The sequence below is a fragment of the Kogia breviceps genome, chromosome 2 (assembly GCF_026419965.1).
Source record: "Kogia breviceps isolate mKogBre1 chromosome 2, mKogBre1 haplotype 1, whole genome shotgun sequence".
Lineage (NCBI taxonomy): Eukaryota > Metazoa > Chordata > Mammalia > Artiodactyla > Physeteridae > Kogia > Kogia breviceps.
The window spans coordinates 49,310,597-49,335,838 of NC_081311.1; the positions used below are offsets into that span (position 1 = coordinate 49,310,597).

General features: G+C 39.5%; 1 protein-coding gene across 6 annotated transcripts in view; it reads right to left on the reverse strand.

The window, feature by feature from the left end:
• SHLD2 (shieldin complex subunit 2) overlaps positions 1 to 25,242 on the reverse strand; it is a 95,387-nt gene that overhangs the window by 42,919 nt on the left and 27,226 nt on the right. For 5 of the 6 annotated variants that reach the window (XR_010838909.1, XM_067025212.1, XM_067025213.1 and 2 more), the window contains exons 3-4: positions 10,112 to 11,652; positions 6,527 to 6,634 (exon numbers count right to left, since the gene is read on the reverse strand). Coding sequence is in view for 5 of the 6 variants with exons in the window: in XM_067025212.1 (XP_066881313.1) it covers positions 6,527 to 6,634; positions 10,112 to 11,639 (1,636 nt within the window). In the remaining variant the exon portion in view is untranslated. The remainder of the gene's footprint in view (positions 1 to 6,526; positions 6,635 to 10,111; positions 11,653 to 25,242) is intronic. The other variant, XM_067025211.1, reaches the window with a different exon arrangement.

Here is a 25,242-nt window from a genome sequence, read left to right on the forward strand (position 1 = left end):
ATAGTGGCTGTATCCGTTTACATTCCCACCAACAGTGCAAGAGGGTTCCCCTTTCTCTACACCCACTCCAGCATTTATTGTTTGTAGAATTTTTGACGATGGCCATTCTGACTAGTATGAGGTGATACCTCATTGTAGTTTTGATTTGCATTTCTCTAATGATTAGTGATGTTGAGCATCCTTTCATGTGTTTGTTGGCAATCTGTAGATCTTCTTTGGAGAAATATCTGTTTAGGTCTTCTGCCCATTTTTGGATTAGGTTGTTTTTTTGATATTGAGCTACATGAGCTGCTTGTATATTTGGAGATTAATCCTTTGTCAGTTGTTTCATTGGCAAATATTATTTCCCATTCTGAGGGTTGTCTTTTCGTCTTGCTCATGGTTTCCTTTGTTGTGCAAAAGCTTTTAAGTTTCATTAGGTCCTATTTGTTTATTTTGTTTTTATTTCCATTTCTCTAGGAGGTGGGTCAAAAAGGATCTTGCTGTGATTTATGTCACAGAGTGTTCTGCCTATGTTTTCCTCTAAGAGTTTTATAGTGTCTGGCCTTACATTTAGGTCTTTAATCCATTTTGAGTTTATTTTTGTGTATGGTGTTAGGAAATGTTCTAATTTCATTCTTTTACATGTAGCTGTCCAGTTTTCCCAGCACCACTTATTGAAGAGGCTGTCTTTTCTCCATTGTATATTCTTGCCTCCTTTATCAAAGATAAGGTGACCATATGCGCATGAGTCTATCTCTGGGCTTTCTATCCTGTTCCATTGATCTACATTTCTGTTTTTGTGCCAGTACCATGCTATCTTGATTACTGTAGCTTTGTAGTATAGTCCGAAGTCAGGGAGCCTGATTCCTCCAGCTCCGTTTTTCTTTCTCAAGATTGCTTTGGCTATTAGGGGACTTTTGTGTTTCCATATAAATTGTGAAATTTTTTTGTTCTAGTTCTGTGAAAAATGCCATTGGTAGTTTGATAGGGATTGCACTGAATCTGTAGATTGCTTTGGATAGTATAGTCATTTTCACAATGTTGTTCTTGTTCTTGTTCAATGTTCTTCCAATCCAAGGACATGGTATATCTCTCCATCTGTTTACATTTAGATTCTTAATCCATTTGGAGTTTATTCTTCTATTTGCTGTGAGAATTTGTTACCTGAAAACTCAATTCACCTTTTTGTGGGTGTCACGTCAAAAGACACTACCAAGTCAAAGATGGGGAGAAGGCAGGATTTATAACTTGTAGCAAGTAAGGAGAACACTGGTAATCATTCCCAAAGCAGTGTCTCCTGGAACAGCAAAATTGCATAAGTTTTAAGCTAAGGGTACCTGCATATTCATGAAGGGGTTTGGGCTGGTGTATGCATATTCATGAAGGGACTTGGGCGGCTGGCAGAGTCCAAGCTGGAAAAGGTCAATATCATCATTCCTTAGGTTCCAGTTGACCTGGTGGTTCAGCAATTCAGGCTAATCTTTACCTTTGAAACAGAACTGGGAATCTTTAAAATGGATATTTAATCTTTGTTATTGTTACTTCTCTTCCCTGATAACAGTCATTGGTTTCTGCATTCCTTTGTTCCCTTAAGATCATTAATTACTGAGACCTGTTCAAGGACAAGCATTATGGCCATGCTTAAGCCACAAAATGGCTTAGGCCAAAAATGGCTTCTCTTGTGTCAAGAAAGCCATGCTTGGTTCTCTTTCTCTGGGGACTCCCTTACCCTATGTGGTTCCAAAATGGATATAATCTTATCTTTTTCTAAATGGCTACCTAGTTACCTCAGCACCATTTATTAAAAAGCTAACTGTTACCTCAGTGGTTTCAGATACCATCTTTGTCATATACTAAATTATACATTGTGGTCTAATTCTGGTCTTCCTATTCTGTTCCACTGATCTAGTTGCCTATTCATGCACCAGTATCACACTGCTTTAATTATGGGGGCTTTAGAGTATGTTTCAATGCCTGATAAGCCTAGTCTCTCATAGCTTTTCTTTTTCCTAGCTTTCCTAGTTTTTCTGTTTTCCTAGCTATTCTTGCATGTTTGTTTTACCATATGAATGTTAGTATCAAGTTGTATATGCCATAACATAGCATGTTGGTATTTTTATTGAGACTGCATTGAATTTATAAATTATCTTAAGGAGAATTGGTATCATTATAATGTTGAGTCATCCCATCCAAGAATAGGGAATGTTGTCTTTCCATTTGTTCATGTCTTGATTTTTTTTCTAGTGTATTTAAAATTTTTCTTCATATAGGTGTTGCCCATTTCTTGTTTAATTTATTCTGAAGTATCTTCTTCATTACTATTGTAAATGAGTATTTTCCTACCATTATGCCCTCTGTTTGGTGTTTGTGTATACAAACGTTACTGATTTTTTTTAACAGTAATTTTTGTATTGTTACACCACTGAATTCTTTTATTGTTTGAACTGATTTTATCTTTGAATCCCTGGAGTTTTCCAGATATGTTATCAAAGCATTTTTACATAGAGATGGTTTTTATTCTTCTTCACCCATTCAAATGTCTCTTCTTGTCTAATTGCGTTGGTTAATAAGTCTATATATAATGGTGAAGAATAGCAGAGATAGTGAACATTCTTATCTTATTACTGATTTTAGTGGAAATGCCTCTAGTGTTTCTCCATTAAATAAGATTAGGCACTAGGGCTAAGCATATCGATATTATTGATACAGTATCAACTATATTGTAACTGTAGCACTGTACTGAAACTGTACTTATTGATAGAAGGAGAAAGTATCCCTCAATTTTTACTTCCTGGAGTGCTTTTTATGATAAATTGATGTTGAATTTTGTCAAAGGACTTCTCAACATCTATGGAGATAGTCATATAATTTTTTCCTTAGATTTATTAATATGAAATATGATACTCATGTATCTTCTAATACTGAACAAATCTTCCATTTCTGGAATAAATCTCACTTGGTCATTATTTTCCTAATGTGGTGTTAGATTTTGTTTACTAAAATTCTGTTTAAACTTTTTGTACCAATAATCATGTATAATACTGGTTTGTATTTTTATTTGTAATGTCTTTATTAGGTTTAGGTGTCAGTGTTATATTTGCTTTATAAAAGGAATTAGGAATTTTCCTTCTTCAATACTCTGCAGGGACTTCCCTGGTGGTGCAGTGGTTAAGAATCTACCTGCCAATGCAGGGGACACAGGTTGGAGCCCTAGTCCAGAAGATCCCACATGCCGCGGAGCAACTAAGCCCATGCGCCACAACTACTGAGCCTGCGCTCTAGAGCCCGTGAGCCACAACTACTTAGCCTGCATGCCACAACTACTGAAACCCACACTCCTAGAGCCTGTGCTCCTCAACAAGAGAAGCCATTGCAATGAGAAGCCCACACAGTGCAACAAACAGTAGCCCCTGCTTGCCCCAACTAGAGAAAGGCCCACACACAGCAACAAAGACCCATCACAGCCAAAAATAAATTAATTTTTAAAAATACTCTGAAATAATTTTAACACCATTGGAATTATCTGATCTTTGAAGGTTTGGTAGGATTTCCTATGAAACTATCTGGGCCTGGCACTTTTTTGTATGGTAGTTCTTTAATTCTTTTTTTTTTTTTTTTGGCTGTACCTCACAGCTTATGGGATCTTAGTTCCCAGACCAGGGATCCAACCTGGGCCTCCAGCAGTGGAAGCACAGAGTCCTAACCACTGGACGGCCAGGGAATTCCCTGTATTTCTTCTATAGAAACTGGTCAGTTTAAGCTTTCTATCTCTAACAGGATCAATTTTGGCGATCTGTATTTCCCTAGAAAATTATATATCTAGCTTTTTCAAATTTATTTGCAGTAAGTTCTGTAAAATAGCCTTTTATTTTTTTAACATATTATTATTATTATTATTATTTTGGCTGCCTTGGGTCTTCATTGCTGTGTGCGGGCTTTCTCTAGTTGCAGTGAGCACAGGCTCTTCGTTGCAGTGCGTGGGCTTATCACTGTTGTGGCTTCTCTTATTGCAGAGCATGGGCTCTAGGCGCATGGGCTCAGTAGTTGCAGCACACAGGCCCTAGAGTGCGCGGGCTTCAGTAGTTGTGGCACACAGGCTCAGTAGCTCCGCGGCATGTGGGATCTTCCCGGACTAGGGATTGAAACCTGTGTCCCCTGCATTGACAGGCAGATGCTTAACCACTGTGCCACTAGGAAAGTTCCCTTTTATTGGTTTTTAACTTCTGTTTCAATGATTATTTCCTCCTTGTCATTTATTCTATATCTTTGTGCTTTCTCCTTTTCTTTTCTTTTTTCTTTTTCTTTTCTTTCTTTTTAACTTTATTGTATTACAGTTGATTTACAATGTTGTGTTAGTTTCAGGTGTACAATGAAGTGATTCAGTTTACATATACATATATTCATTCTTTTTCAGACTCTTTTCTCATATAGATTATCACAGAACATCGAGTAGAGCTCCCTGTGTTATACAGCAGGTCCTTGTTGGTTACCTACCTTATATATAGTTATGTGTGTATGTTAATCCCAAGCTCCTGATTTATCCCTCCTCCCCACGTTTCCCCTTTGGTAACCATAAGTTTGTTTTCCATATCTGTAAGTTTGTTTCTCTTTTGTAAATTAGTTCACTTCTATCATTTTTTTAAAAAATTAGATTCCAAATATGAGTGCTCTGACTTACTTCACTTAATATGATAATTTCTAGGTCCATCCATGTTGCTGCAAATGGCATTATTTCATTTTTTTTTATGGCTGAGTAATATTCCATTGTATACACATACCACATCTTCTTTATCCATTCCTCTGTCAGTGGACATTTAGGTTGCTTCCATGTCTTAGTTATTGTAAATAGTGCTGCAATGAACATTGGGGTGCATGTCTCCCTTTTTTCTTGATCAAATTAACTAGTTGGTTCATCTATCTTTTTTTGAAACACAATTTTGATTTATTATTAAAATTATCATTTTAAAATTCTTATTCTTATTAATTTCTGCTTTTACCTTTATTATTTCATTCCTGTTTCCCTGCTTTACTGTGTTGTTCTTTTGCCAGTTTTCTGAGTTTGCAATTTAATTCATTTATTTTTATTCTTTCATTTTTATTGATAAAAAGAGTTTACCTAATAAATTTTTCTTTGATAACTCCCTTAAATGCATCCCACAGATTCTGACATGCAGTGTTTTCATTGTCATTATTTTTTTTAACTCTATAATATCAGTTTGTATTTCCTTTTTCACCCAGGATTTTTTTAATAGGTTTAAAACTTCCAGATATAGGATCTGCTGTTGTTAATAAATTCTAGTTTTATACCATTTGATCAGCATGTTTCTAATAATTCCACTTTATAGAAGTTACTGACATTTTATTTATGACCTAAAAGTATCAATTTTCCTGACTGTGCTGTGGACACATGACAAAAATGCATATGTCTATCATTAGAATGTAGAGTTCAATTTATATCCATAAGATCTACCCTATTCATAGGATCAACACTGTTCACTATGTTACTTAGATCTTTTATGTCCTTAGTTATATTCTATTAGATCTGTCTTGTGCCATTAGAGAAATGCAAATTAATACCACAATGAGATATCACTACACACTGATTAGAATGGCTACTATTTCAAAACAGGACAATACCAAATGCTGACAAGGATGCAGAGAAACTACAAGATACACTGCTAGTAGGAGCCACTCTGGAAAACAGTTTGGCAGTTTCTTTTAAAACTGAACATGTATTTGCCATACAACGCCCTCTTTTCATTACCTCAAGAATTCCAGAGGCTCAGAAACTCCACGGAAGAACTTCTGAGGTCCCTGGAACCACTTGGAATGATATGCAAGGTTTTATATCTATCTACTTAAGTCTATTTTTCTGAAGAAATGGCCCATAGCTTCTCAAAGAGGTCTATGACTTGCTAAAAGGTTAAGAACCGTGACTATATTGACTCTTAGAAAAATAAGAAAATGAAACATGAACCCCAATATTTCTTTTTTTTTTTAGTGAAATTTATTTTATTTATTTATTTAATTTTTGGCTGTATTGGGTCTTCATTGCTGCACGTGAACTTTCTCTAGTTGCGGCGAGCGGGGGCTACTCTTCATTGCAGTGTGTGGGCTTCTCATTATGGTGGCTTCTCTTGTTGTGGAGCACAGGCTCTAGGTGCATGGGCTTCAGTAGTTGTGGCACGTGGGCTCAGTAGTTGTGGCTCGCGCGCTCTACAGTGCAAGCTCAGTAGTGGTGGCACACGGGCTTAGTTGCTCCGCAGCATGTGGGATCTTCCCAGACCAGGGCTTGAACCCATGTCCCCAGTATTGGCAGGCAGATTCTTAACTATTGTGCCACCACGGAAGCCCCCAATATTTCTTAAATATGATTATACTATACAAGTTCATTTTTGTAAATTCTATTTTCATTCTTACAAAGAAAATAAACCAATACCTTTCACTTGTTTAGATGACATTTTGTAACATTAACATTTTAACCCTACTTTTTTCTAATACACTTCAAATACTAAGTAATTATTATATTTAAAATGTGTCTTACATTCTTCAGGATGGACAGATGAATAACTCCCAAGATTTAATAAGTGACTGGTAAATGTTGATTGCAGTACTGTCTCACCAACCCAATGATCCTCATGAATAGTAACATCTAGAAAGGGGGGAAAAAAAGTTCTGATCATGCCAAAAATTCTTTCACATTGTGGTTAACGTACCTATGGTAGCAAAATACTGTGCATGCCTCTCACATGCCAGCCAACTGAAGTTCAAATAGGGTAAATCATCTGCCTAAAGGAACAAAATGATAAAATAGCAAATCTGAACTCTGAACCTAGGTATGTCTGTATGTAGGTAAAATAACAAAATTGCTTCTGTATCTTCACACAATATCAGTATGGAAGCTCTGCTCCACAGATACAAGTTTAATGGCTTTTGTTCACTTAAGGCAAATGGTACAATGTATATTTCTGATAGATTAAAAGTGAATAGGGACTTCCCTGGTGGCACAGTGGTTAAGAATATGCCTGCCAATGCAGGGGACGTGGGTTCAATCCCTGGGCTGGGAAGATCCCATATACCTCGGAACAACTAAGCCCACGTGCCACAACTACTGAGTCTGCGCTCTACAGCCCACAAGCCACAACTACTGAGCCCGCGTGCTGCAACTACTGAAACCCACGCGCATAGAGCCCACGCTCCGCAACAAGAGAAGCCACTGCAATGAGAAGCCTGCGCACTGCAACGAAAAATAGCCCCCACTCACCACAACTAGGGAAAGCCCATGCACAGCAACAAAGACCCAATGCAGCCCACCCCGCCCCCCGCAAAAAAAAAAAAAAAAAAGTGACTAATTTAGGGCCAGGAAGCCAAGCAGTGGTTCATTCCAAAGCAGTAGTGCCTAGAAGAGTAAAAAATATTCAGTATGCATTTACCCCTTCCGCTAATAAGCATAACATAAGGCATTCTTATTCAGAAATTGTGAACTAGATACTTTTTTTTCCTAAGGAAATAAAGCAAAACTGAACCAAAAAAACCTGTTTTTTTTTTAAAAAAAAGGTGTTCAAAGAAATAATCTAAATATTCTATAATAGGCAAGTGGTTAAGTAAGTTGTGGTAAATCACTTCACAGAATGTTACCTAGTTGTTCACAATTGTATGGACACTAGGAAAAAATAGAGAGATAGCAGGGTTGAGTTTCCATCTGCTAGGAAAAGGCCTCCTGGGAGGCAAACACAGTGACAGTAATGCCTTGGTAAAGTAACCACGGTCCACGGTCTAACCCTCTCTTTATGGTCTGGGGAACCTCATTTTCTTCAGCACTCCAAAAATTGGTTTCAGCTCTGCAGCATAAGCTCAGTTAATGAGACAAAAAAACCCAAAACAGAACACAATCTTTTTGTTTAAATATACAAGGCATTAACTGCCAAAGAACAACACTTGCAGCCCGTTCTCACCTCGGAGGCAGTTTTACACCTTGGAAGCCAAGTCATAAGGAAAGGGCTGCTCAGCGAGCACTGAATCAGAACACAGCTGAGTTAGATGACCTGAGCTGCCAACGAATAAGAGGATACCGCCAGTGAGACAAGACTAGGCCAAGCTGTTACAATCCCATGTTCATCTCTTCACTAGGGACTGCACCTGACAATCTTACACAAATACCAGCGTATATTAGCTAAGGTTCTCACTGCCCCAGCAAACCATCTGGCAGGAATTACCAGTGATTGCCTTGATTTCTCTTTATAAGCTTCTAAGGCTGACCCACACCTCTTCTCTATCACATTCTTTCTTTAGATGTGCTATTTTTTTTGTTTTTTTTTTTTTTGTTTTTTGTTTTTTTTTTTGCGGTATGCGGGCCTCTCACTGTTGTGGCCTCTCCCGTTGCGGAGCACAGGCTCCGGACGCACAGGCCCAGCGGCCATGGCTCACGGGCTCAGCCGCGCCGCGGCATGTGGGATCTTCCCGGACCAGGGCACGAACCCGTGTCTCCTGCATCGGCAGGCGGATTCTCAACCACTGCGCCACCAGGGAAGCCCCTAGATGTGCTATTAAGCTCAATCAACTTCATCCTGGTCTGGGATTCATGCGCGCTTTTTAAATAATTTATTTATTTATTCACTTATTTTTAGCTGCATTGGGTCATCATTGCTGCCCGCGGGTGTTTCTCTAGTTTTGACAAGTGGGGGCTACTCTTCGTTGCAGTGCGTGGGCTTCTCATTGCAGTGGCTTCTCTTGTTGTGGAGCAGGGGCTCTAGGCACACGGGCTTCAGTAGTTGTGGCATGCAGGCTCAGTAGTTGCGGCTCACAGGCTCTAGAGCACAGGCTCAGTAGTTGTGGTGCAAGGGCTTAGTTGCTCCACGGCATGTGGAATCCTCCCAGACCAGGGCTTGAACCCACATCCCCTGCATTGGCAGGCAGATTCTTAACCACTGCGCCACCAGGGAAGTACTGGGATTCATTCTTAAAATGACCAGTATCTCTGCCCTAATACACTGGTGTGTTGATTTTTAAATCAATAAAGGACATGTAACAAAATGTTAAGATTTCTTTTTTCACATGAAAAAGCAGGATAGTAACTGTTTTTCATGATGAGTAGGGATTCTGGAGTCTGGGTGAAACCCTGCTTTGCAACCTCCTAGCTGGGTGACAGTGGGCAAGTTACTTCACTTCCCTGCGTCCCAATTTCCTCCAGCTGAAAAATGAGGATGATAATCAGTGCTCTCTCCTCATATAGTTGTTGTAATGAGTTGAAAGACACGTAATGTTTGAAACAGGGACTGACAGTAAGTAAGTTCCCAATAAATATCAGCTATTACCCATGTATGCAGACACAGATTGAGAAGCACGGGGAAGATAAGAGGAAGGTAACACTCCAAAACTCCACTGGCTGTTATATGAGGTTGGTATAATACCATGAGTTTCTCCGTTCCATATTTCCAAATGTGATTAATAGCGACCCTTGAAAAACGTGGGGTTAACGCATCTATAACTTTACAGTCAGCCCTCCATATCCCTTGTTCCTCCACATCCATGGATTCAACCAACCACGAACAGTGGAGTACTGTTGTGTTTACTATTGAAAAATATGCACAGATAAGTGGACCACGCAGTTCAAACCCATGTTGTTCAAGGCCCTACAGTAATTTTAATAACTTTAAAATGCAATAGAAATTCTATGCTCCCTCAATAAGAATGTAGTGTACACAGCTTTATTAGGGATTAAGTAGTAGATATATTGTCCTTTTATCATAAGATGGTTAATACACCTAAGGAAAAGGGTAAAAAAATGATATACATAAATAAAACTATAAAAAACAAAGAGCCTGATGATATACGACATGAATGCTAGCACAGTGAATGAAAGGAGGAGCAAGCAGAGAAGGCTTCTTAAGGAGAAGAGTGGGAAGGAGGGACAGAACTAAGAAGGATAGACAAACGCTCAGAAATGGCAACGCACAGGACCCCGGGAAGGGGTGAGGAGACCAATGCGGATGCCATAAGGAACTCGATCATTGCTGGAACCCTGAGAGGCAAAGGGTAAAGGGAGAATCCTCAAAGGCTTAAAGTGGGAGGGGGGGGGAAAGCCCACAGCTTTGTAAAATAAACTCCCACTATACCATGATGACCTTACCTGTGAGTAAAATTATATCTCCAAGAAACACTGTAAGTGCCCAAAATGCTGCAGTTCTCCACAGAAAAACCTTCTTCTTAATTTCTGATTGGTCAATTACCACAATTGTTGCTAAAGGCACTTTAGAGCCAGAATTTGGTCCAGATTTTATGTTTATTTCTTTCACGTGACATGGAGATAACACCATGACTAAACAATTATACTTCTGACTTTCAGAATCACAGTTTTTTATTAACGATGTTTTTTTAATGCCCTTAAATCCAGACACATTCCTCTGGTGCAGTGTTACAGTATGATCTCTCTCATTAGAAATCAACTTGATTTTCTTAGCGATGTGGGGGACTTCAGATAGAGCTTGAGGATGGCCTGATTTATCTTTAGAAGCACAACTTCTCTTAATAGAACTTTTGTGGAAGGTATTTAGTTGGGAACACAGTATTCCTGAGCTACATGACTCAATACGTATCTCATTTGGTGGCAATTTATCATCAAAACTGAAAAGTTCTTGAGATCCTGTATTTTCTTCAAGACTTTTATCGGTGTTCAAGAGAATGTGGCTATTTTTTGTTTCAGGACTAAAAAGTTCAAGGGAACAAGCTTGGTTCTGTCCACCTTCATACCCTTCTGTAGAATCATCATTGGGCTGAATCAAATTATCTTCAGTTATTCTTATTTCCCCATGACTTGCCTCTGGTTCAATCTCCATTTTAATGGTTCCTTTATTTATAGAATTCTGCCCTTTATACTTCCTTTGAGCTAAAAAAGCAACCTGGCTGGAGGTCATTACACTGAGAAATTCAGTATCAGTGGATATTTTAAGGCCTGAGACCTTCCTAACTGTTCCTTCAGGCCTTGGTTTGTCTACTGTGCTAGAGGAAAAGAATTCCAGACGCTGGTTTTGTATTTCATGATGCTCTGTTGGTGCACAGTTTGTTTCCATAGCTCCTGGCCACGTATTAGTCTGTTCAGCACCACAGACCATATCCAATATAGCTGCACACTTATGATCTAACTGAAAGGAACTTTTTGGAACATTCTGACCATGTATATTTGATTGATCTTTATACTGTTCATCTGTGATTTTCTTATGTTCACTGAAAAGCTTTTGATACTTTTCTTCTTCAGTTAAATGTTGAAATCCAGCCTTAAATCCACATATTTGATCACTGGAGTTGGTTCTATCACTCAACCCCAAGGGGTGACTCTTCTGGGATTTTATAGTTTGTGTTTCAGAAATGCAATGTGTGAAGTCACCTTTCACATGAACAGATCTATTCACAGAGTTTGCTGGAAAATGACCACGAGGAAGATCTGCAGGGTCCAGAGGTTCCAGGTCCTGATAATCCTCACGACTTTTGTGCCTGCATTTTTCATCCTTCAGATGTAAGGAATGGTCATTGTACAAAAGCTGAATTTCTTTCCAGGGGTCTGCAGTGGACACTAAAGAAGCTGGTTCCTGTGATACTGTCATTTCCAGTGGACTGACTGGAGCACCCCAAAAAATGTGGACTTGAGATCCTCCACTCATGGTTTCTGAAAAACTGAAAAATCTAAAATAAGCCTTTGTCATTCAATTTTTATAAGTTGATATTAACTTATATCCCCAAAGCAAATACAATATTACTATGAATCAAAAACATAATTAATAGGTGATTTACATTGTTACTCCATTTAATTATAAAAGTAATAAAAATATAAGAAATCGTAAGGAGAAATGAAAACATCCACAAAAATTCCTCACATAAAGACTCTCTTTAAGGAAAATAAAGCTAAGTATACTAACATCAAACGAGTAAATCCTTAGCATGGTCACTTTTTTGTGTTGAAAAACTTGCACCATTTAAACAATAACTTAGTAAAGAAGGCGGAAAACAGCATTTGTTTAACTGCACTATAGTCACCTTTAAATCTCCTGTTTTCCTTTACTCCATTCATTGATTATGTAAGCTTAGGGCCTCCTTCCTTCAACTGTGAACTCAATTCCCAAGATTAGGGACGTCCCTGGTGGTCCAGTGGGTAAGACTCCATGCTCCCAATGCAGGGGGCCCAGGTTCGATCCCTGGTCGGGGGAGCAGACTCCACACGCATGCTGCAACTGAGTCTGCATGCCGCAATAAAGGATCCCGCGTGCCAAAATGAAGATCCCGAGTGCCGCAGCTAAGACATCCCCATAGCCAAAATGAATGAATATTTTTTTAAAAAAGTAAACACACACACACGTTTCAATTCCCAAGATCAAAACAGAAGGCTTGAACCAGAGAGAAAATAAAAAACCAAGGCTCTTTTCAAGATGTCCAAGTGACTGTATTATCTATCTTTAATCTGTTAGCATAATCAATAGTTGCTTCTGTATTTTTAATCTTCTCTAAAATACACCAGATTAAGAAAAGTCACTTTGTAATACACAGATAAAAAAACTCATTATAATTTAAACAGTTTTTCATTAACTGTAGCACTTGATAGAAGTAAATCTAAGTAAGCATCATATTTAGTGAGATAAAAATAAAGAAACATACCAATATTTACTTGATAATAACTGACTTTCAAAAAGTTTGTGGGTTTTGTTTGTTTATTTTTGGCCGCGCTGCGTGGCTTGCAGGATCTTAGTTCCCCAACCAGGGATACAACCGTGCCCTTGGCAGTGAAAGTGAAGCATCCTAACCACTGGACCGCCTGGGAAATCCCCAAAGAGTATTTATTAAATAGAACTATCGCTAGAGTTTCCTGATAAATTTTTTATAGTGCTACAGGGACAAAAAGACAGAGTCCCTGGCCTAAGAGAACTGTCAGCCTGGTTTTAAAAAAACAAAAAGGAGGGCTTCCCTGGTGGCGCAGTGGTTGAGAGTCTGCCTGCCGATGCAGGGGACACGGGTTCGTGCCCCGGTCCGGGAAGATCCCACATGCCGCGGAGCAGCTGGGCCCGTGAGCCGCGGCCGCTGAGCCTGCGCATCTGGAGCCTGTGCTCCGCAACGGGAGAGGCCACAACAGTGAGAGGCCCGCATACCTTAAAAATAAATAAATAAATAAAATAAAAAAACAAAAAGGAGAGAAAAATAGTGAATGTAAACTCATAGTTTAAAAATAATGTAATAGGGCTTCCCTGGTGGCACAGTGGATGAGAGTCCGCCTGCCGATGCAGGGGACACGGGTTCGTGACCCGGTCCGGGAAGATCCCACATGCCGCAGAGCAGCTGGGCCCGTGAGCCATGGCCGCTGAACCTGCGCGTCCGGAGCCTGTGCTCCACAACGGGAGAGGCCACAACAGTGAGAGGCCCGCGTACTGCAAAAAAATAATAATAATAATGTAATAAATACTATAAGCTATAAATAGGAAACGGTAGTCTCCTGGGGAACAATGCTCCTATGGAAGGTAAGCACTATGGCTATAAGCATCTAAACAAAAGAACGAGCAGCTGTAAAAGGCAGAGTTATGAAAGACCACGGTAGGATTGAGGACTTCTGATGAGAGTACAGGGTCCTTTGTAAAAAGGTAAGAAAGTTTCAAATCATGAAATGTCCATTTGGAAATATGGAAAGTATGGCAGTATACAGGAAACAACAGCTATTATCCCCAGTCACTCTTATCATTCCTTGAAGATTTGGTCATGGTCACCTCTTCCAAATCTAATAACCTATCCAATTATAATTCTTGTGATTTCAGTATCAATGTGAGTGTTCCTTCCAATATCCTGGCCTCTTGGTTCCTTGCCCTCTTCTCCTCCACTTATTTTATTCTCCACCCTATCTCAGTTATCCATTCTCATAATCATATAACTACCATTATCAATAACTACATACCTTTCCTTAATTTCAATTTAAGCTTTCAACTCTGACTACTTTCTCCTATCTTCAGCTTACCCCCTCTAACTGCACAACTCCAACAATTCTTTGACCACAAGGGATCTACGTTAAACACAACGATCATACTTCATTTTTACAGCCTCATTCTTCACTTCCCTCCTTAACCAGCTTAGATTCCATGGTCCATTATTATAATCGTTCCCTATCATACTTCTCTAATTCTGCTGCTCTCATCTCCAAGGTATTGGCCCAGCTAAACGCGAACCCTAGTTCAATCACCACCTACTCTACACCTGTAACCAATGAAAACTAGTCATTGGTTAGTTCATTACCACTAACCTCAAGGGGGTACCCAGCAATCTTATCTTTTCCTGTCCATTCGTTCTCTAAGATAACTCTTTTATACCTTTTAACTCTTTAAATTCCCAGCATCTCCTCCCCTATCTTCAAGTGCAGCTGGTGATCATTTACAAGTTGTCAACAACAAATTTACCCACTTCTATCATACCCATATACTTTGCCCAACTTCCTATTACTATAGACGAACTAACTGTTCGTGCTTCTATGCAAAGCCACCTCTTCCTCACTTAGACATTAGATCTTATACCCCCTTTCCTACTCAGGTTTCAACAATTCTCCCCTTTTCTCCTAAATCTTGATTTTTCTCTCTTTACTGGAGCATCTCCATCAACAAACAAACATGCTGTGACTGCTCCTCAAGCTGTTATTCCTCAGCTCCTCCACTTATTGCACCACTTTTCTGCTCTCCTCTACAACAAAATTCCTTGAAAGAACTGTCAATATTCCCTCTGCTCCCATTCTCTCTTAACCCCACTCCAGTCAAGCATTGGTCCAAACCACTCCACTGAAATGGCATATTTCAAGGTCTCCAATAACCTCCACCCTAGCATCAGTCAACTCCCCATTTTCAACTTACTCGGACTGTCAGCAGGAATTGGCACCACTGATCACCGCTTTCTTCTTTTTATCTGGCTTTAGGGATACCACATCCTCTTGATTCTCATCCCACCTCACACTACCTCACCAGTCGCTCCTTCTGTCTCCTTTGCTAGCTCCTCATCTCCTCAACTTCTTACTCAAGGGCCCAGACTTGGCTCTCTCTCTGCACTCACCCCCTAGGTGATTTTCTTTCAGTCTCAGGATCTAAATACCTTCTAATGACTACCAGATGTATATCCCCATCACTAATGACTAATGACCACCAGATGTATATCTGATGTCATGACTAATGACCACTAGATGTATATCTCCATCACTAATGACTAATGACCACCAGATGTATATCTCCATCACTAATGACTAATGACTAACAGAGGGGGCACAGGTTCGATCCCTGGTCAGGGAACTAGATTCCACATGCCTCAACTAAGAATTCGCATGCCACAGCTAAAGATTCCGCATGCTGCAACTAAGAGTTCACATGCCACAACTAAAGATCCTGCATGCCACAACTAAGAGGTTGCATGCCTCAACTAAAGACCTCACATGCCACAACTAAAAGACCCCACGTGCTGCAACTAAGATGCAGTGTAGCCAAATAAATAAATAAATAAAATATTTTTTTAATCCTAGAAAGAAAAACATTGGGAAGCAAGATTAAGGATGATTTTTTTAAGATTTCTATATTTTAAAAGTTTTATTGTGATGAATAATGAATGTTTATTATTTTTATAATTATCAGATTTTTTTTGTTTGGTAATTCAGGCTTTTCTTTCACAATCTTCAAACTGGATATGGTGTTCCAACAGACATACAACAATGGACCTAAATCTAACATTGAAGAATAAGAGCTGAGAACAATGATGTCAGCTGTTAACTTATTAGCAGCTAAAACAAAGACATACCGCTATTTTCAAACAGTTTATAACAGTGAATTATTACTAAGGAAACAAAATTATAGTAAGTTTAGGTGTCAAGTCTTGACCCATAACAAAACAAAGAGGGCTAAGTATCATAAGTACTATAACCACATATCCCACCCCCATCTAATCCTCATAGAAAGAATAATCTGCATAAAGAATAATTGATGGGCTTCCCTGGTGACGCAGTGGTTGAGAATCCGCCTGCCGATGCAGGGGACACGGGTTCGTGCCCCGGTCCGGGAAGATCCCACATGCCGCAGAGCGGCTGGGCCCGTGAACCATGGCCACTGAGCCTGCGCGTCCGGAGCCTGTGCTCCGCAACGGGAGAGGCCACAACAGTGAGAGGCCCGCGTACCGCACAAAAAAAAAAAAAAAAAAAAGAATAATTGGTACATTAGATCTGACAGTTTACTATCTATATATCATTATTAAATTGGCCACTAGGGGGCCCCAAATAGCACAGCAAAAACGTTCAAGTTCAAAAGATACATCAAAACCAAGCGGAAGAGGGAGGAATATATTATTCTGACACATAGGTAGAAACACTTAGATATATTCAAATCAAATGCATAAAATTCCTATGCTAACAAACTTCCTTCTCTAGAATCTCTGGGTTTTTCTCCAATAGTTTCTCCCCTTTAGCCTCAAATCTTTAAAAACAAAACAAACTTCCATGTTGCTTCTTTGTTCTCATTTCCTATTTATTCTTCAACCCACTTAAATATGGCTCTTAACTCCAATCATTTTGCTATAACGTTTTTTACTATGGAAATCAATGACCTCTAATAGCTAAATCCAAAGGTCAGTTTTCAACACTTAACTTACTGCCATTTGAGACTGTTTATCAATTCCCCTTTCCTGAAACACTCTACTTTTTTTGATTCTGTGAGACCATCAAATTAGAATTCTTTACTGCTTAAAAAACCAGAAAACTATTGATCTATTCATTCAATCATTCACATAACAAATACTGAGTAGTGTGTGCCATGCATCATGCTAAGTACTGGGAATTCAACAACAATAACAAAGAGCTTTAAGGAGCTTATAGTCTAATGGGAGCTAAAATGACAACTGTAAAATAGAGAAATTGAGTAACCACAGGAATACATGCAGGGCGTCCCTAGGAGGGAGAGGCCTGGGGCAACTCAACCAAGTAGGACTGCCCATTACCTGCATTTTTCATAGACTCTCTGGACTACGTTTAGTGACAACATTTTGAAACTGAATTTAAATAATATTCATAAAAAAGGAGTAAAATACAGTCCCAAGGCATCCCTGCACTCCACCCCAACACCGGAGCCAGTAAAGCAGCCTCCACTGTCTTACCCAACGTACAGACCTGCAATAGGTAATCTCCAAAAGGTTTAAAAAGCGTGTAAGACACTCACTGCTTCTAGGTCCTCACTTAACATTTTCTCCTAAATGTCCTGCAATCTGACTTCTATTTTCTATCTCTATTAAGACAACAGTGAAGCCCAAATTGTCAAATAAGTATCCATAGTACTTCACCACTCCAACTGTGAAACTCTTTCCTTCGTTTCTAGAACACTACTCTTTCCTGACTAGTTCTACCTCTCTGGTTTTTCTTTCTCTCTTTTTCCTTGGGCCATCTCATCTTTTCATTCCATACAACGCTGCAGAATTCCATCCAATTGCATTCATTTAACTACTAAATATCCAATTATGCTTTACCAGGCTATATTGAACCAACCACTCTCCCTAACATCAGACTTATATTTGTAGTATCATTATATCTGACACAACCACAGTAGATAAAAAAGCAATGTTCTTATGGAGGTTTCTCAAAAACCTAAAAATAGAACTACCATATGACCCAGCAATTCCACTCTTGGGTATATATCTAAAAAACAACAAAAACACTAATTCGAAAAGATACATGCACCCCAATGTTCATAGCAGCATTATTTACAACAGCCAAGATGTGGAAGCAACCTAAGTGTCCATCAACAGACGAATGGATAAAGAAGATGTGGTATACATATACAATGGTATATTACTCAGCCATAATAAAGGAAAGAAATTTTGCTATTTGCAACAACATCGATGGACTTGGAGAGATAATGTATCACTTATATGTGGAATCTAAAAAATAAAACATACTAGTGAATATAACAAAAAAGAAACAGACTCACAGATGTAGAGAACAAACAGGTGGCTACCAGTGGGGAGTGGGAAGTGGGGAAGGGCAAGATATGGGTAGGGGATTAAGAGGTACACACTAGGGACTTCTCTGGTGGCGCAGTGGTTAATAATCTGCCTGCCAATGCAGGGGACACAGGTTCAAGCCCTGGTCCGGGAAGATCCTACATGCTGTGGAGCAACTAAGCCTGTGCGCCACAACTACTAAGCCTGTGCTCTAGAGCCCGCAAGCCACAACTGAGCCCATGTGCCACAACTACTGAAGCCTGCGTGCCTAGAGCCCGTGCTCCACAACAAGAGAAGCCACTGCAATGAGAAGCCCGCGCACCGCAACGAAGAGTAGCCCCCACTTGCCGCAACTAGAGAAAGCCTGAGCGCAACAATGAAGACCCAACGCAGCCAAAAATAAATAAATAAATTTTTTTAAAAAGAGGTACACACTACTATGTATAAAATAAATAAGCTACAAGGATACAACTCAGGGAATACAGCCAATATTTTATAATGGCTATAAATGGAATATAACCTTTTAAAATTATGAATCACTATGTCATACACACAAAACATATAATACTGTACATCAACTATACCTCAATTTAAAAAAAAGAAAGAAAAACAAAAAGAAAGCAATGTTCTATTTAGTCTCTTTCTTGAAGGGAAAATCTGACTAAATGACCCTATATCCGACTAGATTCCATAGTCCTTGGATGCAAGTTTGGTAGGGTTGAAGGTTATGAGGCCCAGAGGCTACAGATTCCCAAGATTCAGAGCTCTCCTTGCCTTCTAGGCAGGGGAAGTCGCTGAAGCACACAGGGGTGACACGAAGCAGTCTTGAGAGTTCAGGCAAGATCTCCCAGGATGAGAGATGTCTGAAATAAATTAAAGGTCTATAAAATACAAGGTTATTTGTATATGACAATTACTTTAGCATGCATTCACTTACTTGTCTGAATATATACCCGTGTACGTGTGGGACTCCCCCTTCCCGCTCAAAAGAAAAACAACAAAAACTGACGTGAAAGTGTGGTCCTGTTAATTCAAAAGAGAGTAATTTTTTAAATAAGTCTTTATATCTAAGGCTGCAGCTAGTAACTCCTCTAATTTATAGGATTTGTGAGTCTGTGAGCAGGGGGATGGGATGTGGTGAGGCCAGAGGGAAACAAAATATTTATCATAGCAAAAATACACTGACAGAGTTCAGTTGTGAACACTGACATATTTCAGTGATTCTTGGATAACTTTTGGGTGGACTCAGAGGGTTAAAGCTCATTAAGATACCAGATGAAACTTGCAAGTACATATCCATTACCATAGTTAATAATTATACAATTTCTCAATCGGCAGAAGGCCACTTCAGTCAGAAAGACCAATGCAATCATAGTCCTTTATCTTTAGAGTGGTCAGAGTCTTTTGAATGGGTCAAAGATTTATAAAACAGGATGAACCATATCAGCAGGTTTGTCTTTGCAGACAAAAACTAAAACTGCTTGTTACAAAATATATGTGGTTAAAAGGGAGTGCTTTCTCCATCTTATTACCAACCTAAAAACTCATCATTATAATGCCTTTCCATGTCAATTTTACCAAAAAAAGAAGCATCATAAAGTTACTCAAAAGCAACAAATGACAAAATGAAGAGGCAACATAGGATTGTAATTAAAAGTATGGGTTTTGGAGCAAGATAGATATGGGTTAAAACCCTACTCTGCAACTTACTAAAAATGTAAACTTGAAATTGTTGAAGTTAGGTGAGATATATATATATATATATTCATTATATTTTTGTATATAGTTGAAAACATCCATAATAACAAAATTAATTTATTTATATGTCCAGTGAGAATTGTCTCCTTAACTGTCAAATGAGAATAACATCCATCCTTATCTCACAGTGTTGCTATGAGATGGGCACAGAGTACTTAATAAAGATTAGAGTCTTAAACCTCAGGAACTCTACACATACGTATCGATACTTGGTGACACATAAAAACCAGCCCATTGTATTTCAGGGCTTTTTTTTAGTGTGTACTTTTACATAGTTGTAACCATAAAATTGAAATAATTTTGTGTTCTGCTTCAATCCATGTAATGCTACTCTTTTATGTCATTATAAATTCTTAATCATTTTTTTAAAATAAATTTATTTATTTATTTTTGGCTGCGTTGGGTCTTCATTGCTGCACGTGGGCTTTCTCTCGTTGCCGTGAGCAGGGACTACTCTTCGTTTTGGTGCACAGGCTTCTCATTGCAGTGGCTTCTTTTGTTGCAGAGCACGGGCTTCAGTAGTTGTGGCTCGCAGGTTGTAGAGCACAGGCTCAGTAGTTGTGGTGCACGGGCTTAGTTGCTCCACAGCATGTGGAATCTTCCCGGACCAGGGGACCCGTGTCCCCTGCATTGGCAGGCGGATTCTTAACCACTGCGCCACCAGGGAAGACATTCCTAATCATTTTTAATGCTAGCTTAATATTTTCATAATGAATCTAATTTAGTTCACCATTACTCTCTAATTCACTCATTTGTTTCTAACTTGTCACAATTATAGCCATTGCTGCAATAAATAATTTGAGGAATTTAGCATTTCCTTTCAATTATTTTCTTGTGATAAATTCCCAGGTATGGAATTATTGGGTCAAAGATAATGTACATCGTTATAGCTCTTAATATTTATTATCGTGTTGTTTGCAAAAGCACTGGACAGTTTATAATGCCACAAACAATGGCCAAGAGTTCCAGTCTTACCACAACTTTGTTAGCATATTAAAAAGTAATTTTGGGACTTCCCTGGTGGTCCAGTGGGTAAGACTCTGCGTTCCAATGCAGGGGGCCCGGGTTCGATCGCTGGTCGGGGAACTATATCCCCCATGCACGCCACAATTAAGACCCAGCGCAGCCTAAATAAATAAATACAATTTTTTTAAAGTAATTTTACTAGTGAGCGTACAGAGGTACTTTACTGGTGTTTCATTTGCATTTCTCCAATTATTTCCAAATTGAAAAAATAGTGAATTTTAAATTACATTTGGATTAAAATCCTTAATATATAGGGAATATGCATGCATGTGCACACAGACACACAAATTAATAGAAAAATGGGTTAAGAAGATAACCAGGTTGGGAATTCCTTGGTGGTCCAGTGGTTAGGATGTGGGCTTTCACTGCCTTGGACCCAGGTTCGATCCCTGGTATGGGAACTAAGATCCCACAAGCTGCATGGTGCAGCCAAAAAAAAAAAAAGTAGATAACCAGGTTTATAGAACAGAAAAAAAATACATGGTTAAAAATAAAGAAAACATTCAACCTCCTAATAAAATGAAAGAAAATTTTATAAGTTAATGAGAAAACATTTCTACCTATCAAACTTGCAAAGATTCATGAAAAGGGTACAAAGGTGCAGGGAAATAGCTTATACTAATAAGAGTTTAAACTAGTAAAATCCTTCTGGAGGGCAATATGGCAATGTATGTAAAAAGACTTAAAATTCTATATCCCTTTGACCCCATAATTATACTTCTAGGGATCTAACCTAAAAATATCGTATACACTCTCATAGATTTAGCTATAAGGATGTTCACAGCAGTATCATGTAAAATGTTAGAAAAGTGAGGAAAACGTGCATTGACTGAGCTCTGATAAATTATGGCACATCCATACAAAGGCAAAACTAAATAGCCATTTAAAGTCATGAAGATATGTATTACCACAAAAAAATTTTCCTTAATATACTGATATGTAAAACAAGCAGACTATAGTATAGAAGATTATATATGGAAAGATTTTACTTTAATTTATTTTTTAAAAAAACAGTATTCAGGGGCTTCCCTGGTGGTGCAGTGGTTGAGAATCCACCTGCCGATGCAGGAGACACGGGTTCGTGCCCTGGTCCGGGAAGATCCCACATGCCGCGGAGCGACTGAGCCCGTGAGCCATGGCCGTTGGGCCTGTGCGTCCGGAGCCTGTGCTCCGCAACGGGAGAGGCCACAACAGTGAGAGGCCCGCATACCGCAAAAAAAAAAAAAAAAAAAAAAAGAGAGAATCCACCTGCCAATGCAGGGGACACGGGTTCAAGCCCTGTTCCGGGAAGATCCCACACGCAGCAGAGCAACTAAACCCATGCGCCACAACTACTGAGCCTGCGCTCTAGAGCCCGCGAGCCACAACTACTGAGCCCACATGCCACAACTACTGAAGCCCGCACGCCTAGGGCCTGTGCTCTACAACAAGAGAGGCCACCGCAATGAGAAGCCCGCTCACTGCAACTAGAGAAAGCCCACGCGCAGCAACGAAGACCCAACACAGCCAAAAATAAAATAAATAAAATAAATTTATTTTTAAAAAACAGTATTCAGGTTACTACTATTTACATTGATGTTAGAAACCATTTCTACAGTTTCCACATGTTCTCCATAGTGAATGATACAAGTGGTGCTAAAAAAGGATTAGTTCTTCTACTCTTTTAATTCAATCAATCCAATTTATCTTAATTCACTGTGTTAAGAAATAACATTGAATACTAGTAACCCACCTACTATGCACATTCATGGTAAACTCATCACTCTTACAAATACCCAATAGTTACTAAATGCTAGTATCTGAATTTCCTACTTAAAATGATAGAATGTTGTCACATTTTATGTCACTTACTAAGGGGTATAAGACACACTATCTGCCCCTCAAAAACAAAATCAATTGAAGTTTAAAGCTATTACTCATTCTTGTATCTAAAATAATAGCTACTAAAACAAACCTTTAAGCAGACAATTGATTTCTTAAATCTTTTTGCATAAGCTCTCATTTCCTTTGCAACAGGCTTTGGTTTTTCAAGTGAGAGATTTGTAATCATGTTCTCATCACCACCTGAGGTACCCTATGATTAGTGCGGTGCGGTGAGCCTCTTAGTCCTGCTTGCAATGCAGTGGGAATTTCTCCCTCCCAGCCCCTATTCCAGGCATTTTCCTTCTACCAGTAAGTATTTAAACAGGAAGTGACCCTTAATCTAGCCGCTTATCTGCCTTAAAGAATAGGGTGACCGAACATCCTGATCTGCCCAGTATGGTCCTAGTTTAAGCATGCTATCCTGGTGTACTGTTTCGTCAGTCTCCCTTCTCACTCTTAAAAATGTTTCGGTTTAGGAATAAATTACATAGTATCCTAGTTAAGAACCATATAAATATGTGAATAAATGTCCTATTAGTGAAGAGTGTGCCTCCTAATACATTTTATCAGAAACATTATAACAATAGTTAGGAACAACTTAAGAAATGAAGGGAAACACTCTGTTTCATTTTCCTGTAAAAAGTTTTAAAAAATAAAACACTAATAGAAATAAGGCTGAATTGCATCTAAAATATATAATATGCATTTAAGAATCTCACAACACAGATAAGATAAGAATTAAATGAGGTAGAAAAGATAATTAACCTGCTTGGCAGCTAAAGAATCTAGCTTCAGGTTCCGGGTAATGAGGCTGCAGACACAGGTATAAAATCTTTTGGATCCAGTCTTCCTAGAAAATGTCTCCAACAGCAAGATGTCAACTTATCCAAGACTCACCCTTCTTAAGGGAAGTCAAAGGAGCAATCTTAAAATGTCACACTTCACTCCCCCATCTCCCACACTATGTAACTGCAAAAGAACTGAACTGTAAGACTAGTAATCAAGATCTCAAGCAAAACATGGGTCCCAGGGGTCTGCCTGCCAACACCTGTACTTGCTCTCATCTCCACCCACCCCCTAAAAAAGGTGAAAAACACAAAATCAAGGAGAAAAAAAAAACTTTGCAACTTCAGCCCTGACATTCCTTTGTAAAAAGTCCATACTCATCTCAGCAAATGGCAAATCCATTCTCCCAGTTCCTTAAGCCAAAAACCTTGGTATCCTCTCTGACAGCTCTCTTTTTCTCATACTTCCAATTTGTCATCAAATCCTTTTAGCCCTACCTTTAAAATTCATTCAGAACTTGACCACTTTTCTCCACCTTCACCTGCTCCTGCCCCGGTTCAAATCACCATCATCTGGATTATTGGCAATAACCTGATTTTCCTTCTTATTCTACTGCCTCCTCAGAAAACAGGTTTATAGAAGTTAAAGGAACTTGCCCCAGGTCACACAGCCTGCAGGCAGTGGAGCCAAGACTGGAATGCAGCAAATCAAACTGCAGAGCCTAAGATCTTAACCAGTATACCACACTGACTCTCTGGGTTTTTTACTTTGCACAACTGTGGAGCTAGAATCCAAGCCGGAACGCTGCCATTAAGTCATACGAAACACACTCAGAAAACACTGGTGGAACTTCTCTCGTGGCACAGTGGTTAAGAATCTGCCTGCCAATGCAGGGGACACGGGTTTGAGCCCTGGTCCAGGAAGATCCCACATGCCATGGAGCAACTAAGCCCGTGCGTCACAACTACTGAGGCTTTGCTCTAGAGCCCATGAGCCACAACTACTGAGCCAACGTGCCACAACTACTGAAGCCCGTGCACCTAGAACCCGTGCACCACAAGAGAAGCCACCACAATGAGAAGCCCGCACCACAACGAAGAACAGCCCCCACTCGCCACAACTAGAGAAAGCCTGCGCACAGCAATGAAGACCCGATGCCACCAAAAATAAATAAATAAATAAATAAATTTCTTTTTAAAAAGCACTGGCTTATCTAGAGAGGTAAGAAAAGAACTTCAACATAAAGGAGCTACATTATCAAAGAATTCCACTTAGAAGGTTTACTGTAGAGTTAATAATGAAGTGAATAATAAATAGCTTTTAAGAGGACTTCTCTCTCTTTCTCTTTCTTAATCCCTTCCTTCAAATCTGACAAATTTTCTCTCTCTCTCCCACCCTCCCTCCCTTTCCCTCTCTCTCCCTCTCTTTGGTCATCTGGCAATGGGATGATAAATTTCCAAGACATTAGATATTCAAATTTAAAAACCTGTTGCTGGGGGGCTTCCCTGGTGGCGCAGTGGTTGAGAGTCCGCCTGCCGATGCAGGGGACACGGGTTCGTGCCCCGGTCCGGGAAGATCCCACATGCTGCGGAGCAGCTAGGCCCGTGAGCCATGGTCGCTGGGCCTGCGCGTCCGGAGCCTGTGCTCCGCAACGGGAGAGGCCACAACAGTGAGAGGCCTGCGTACCGCAAAACAACAACAACAAAACAAAAAACAAAAAAACCTGTTGCTGGGAATTCCCTGGCGGTCCAGTGGTTAGTACTCTGCGCTTCCATTGCAGGGGGCATGGGTTCGATCCCTGGTCAAGGAACTAAGATCCCACATGCCACAACACAGCCAAAAAAATAA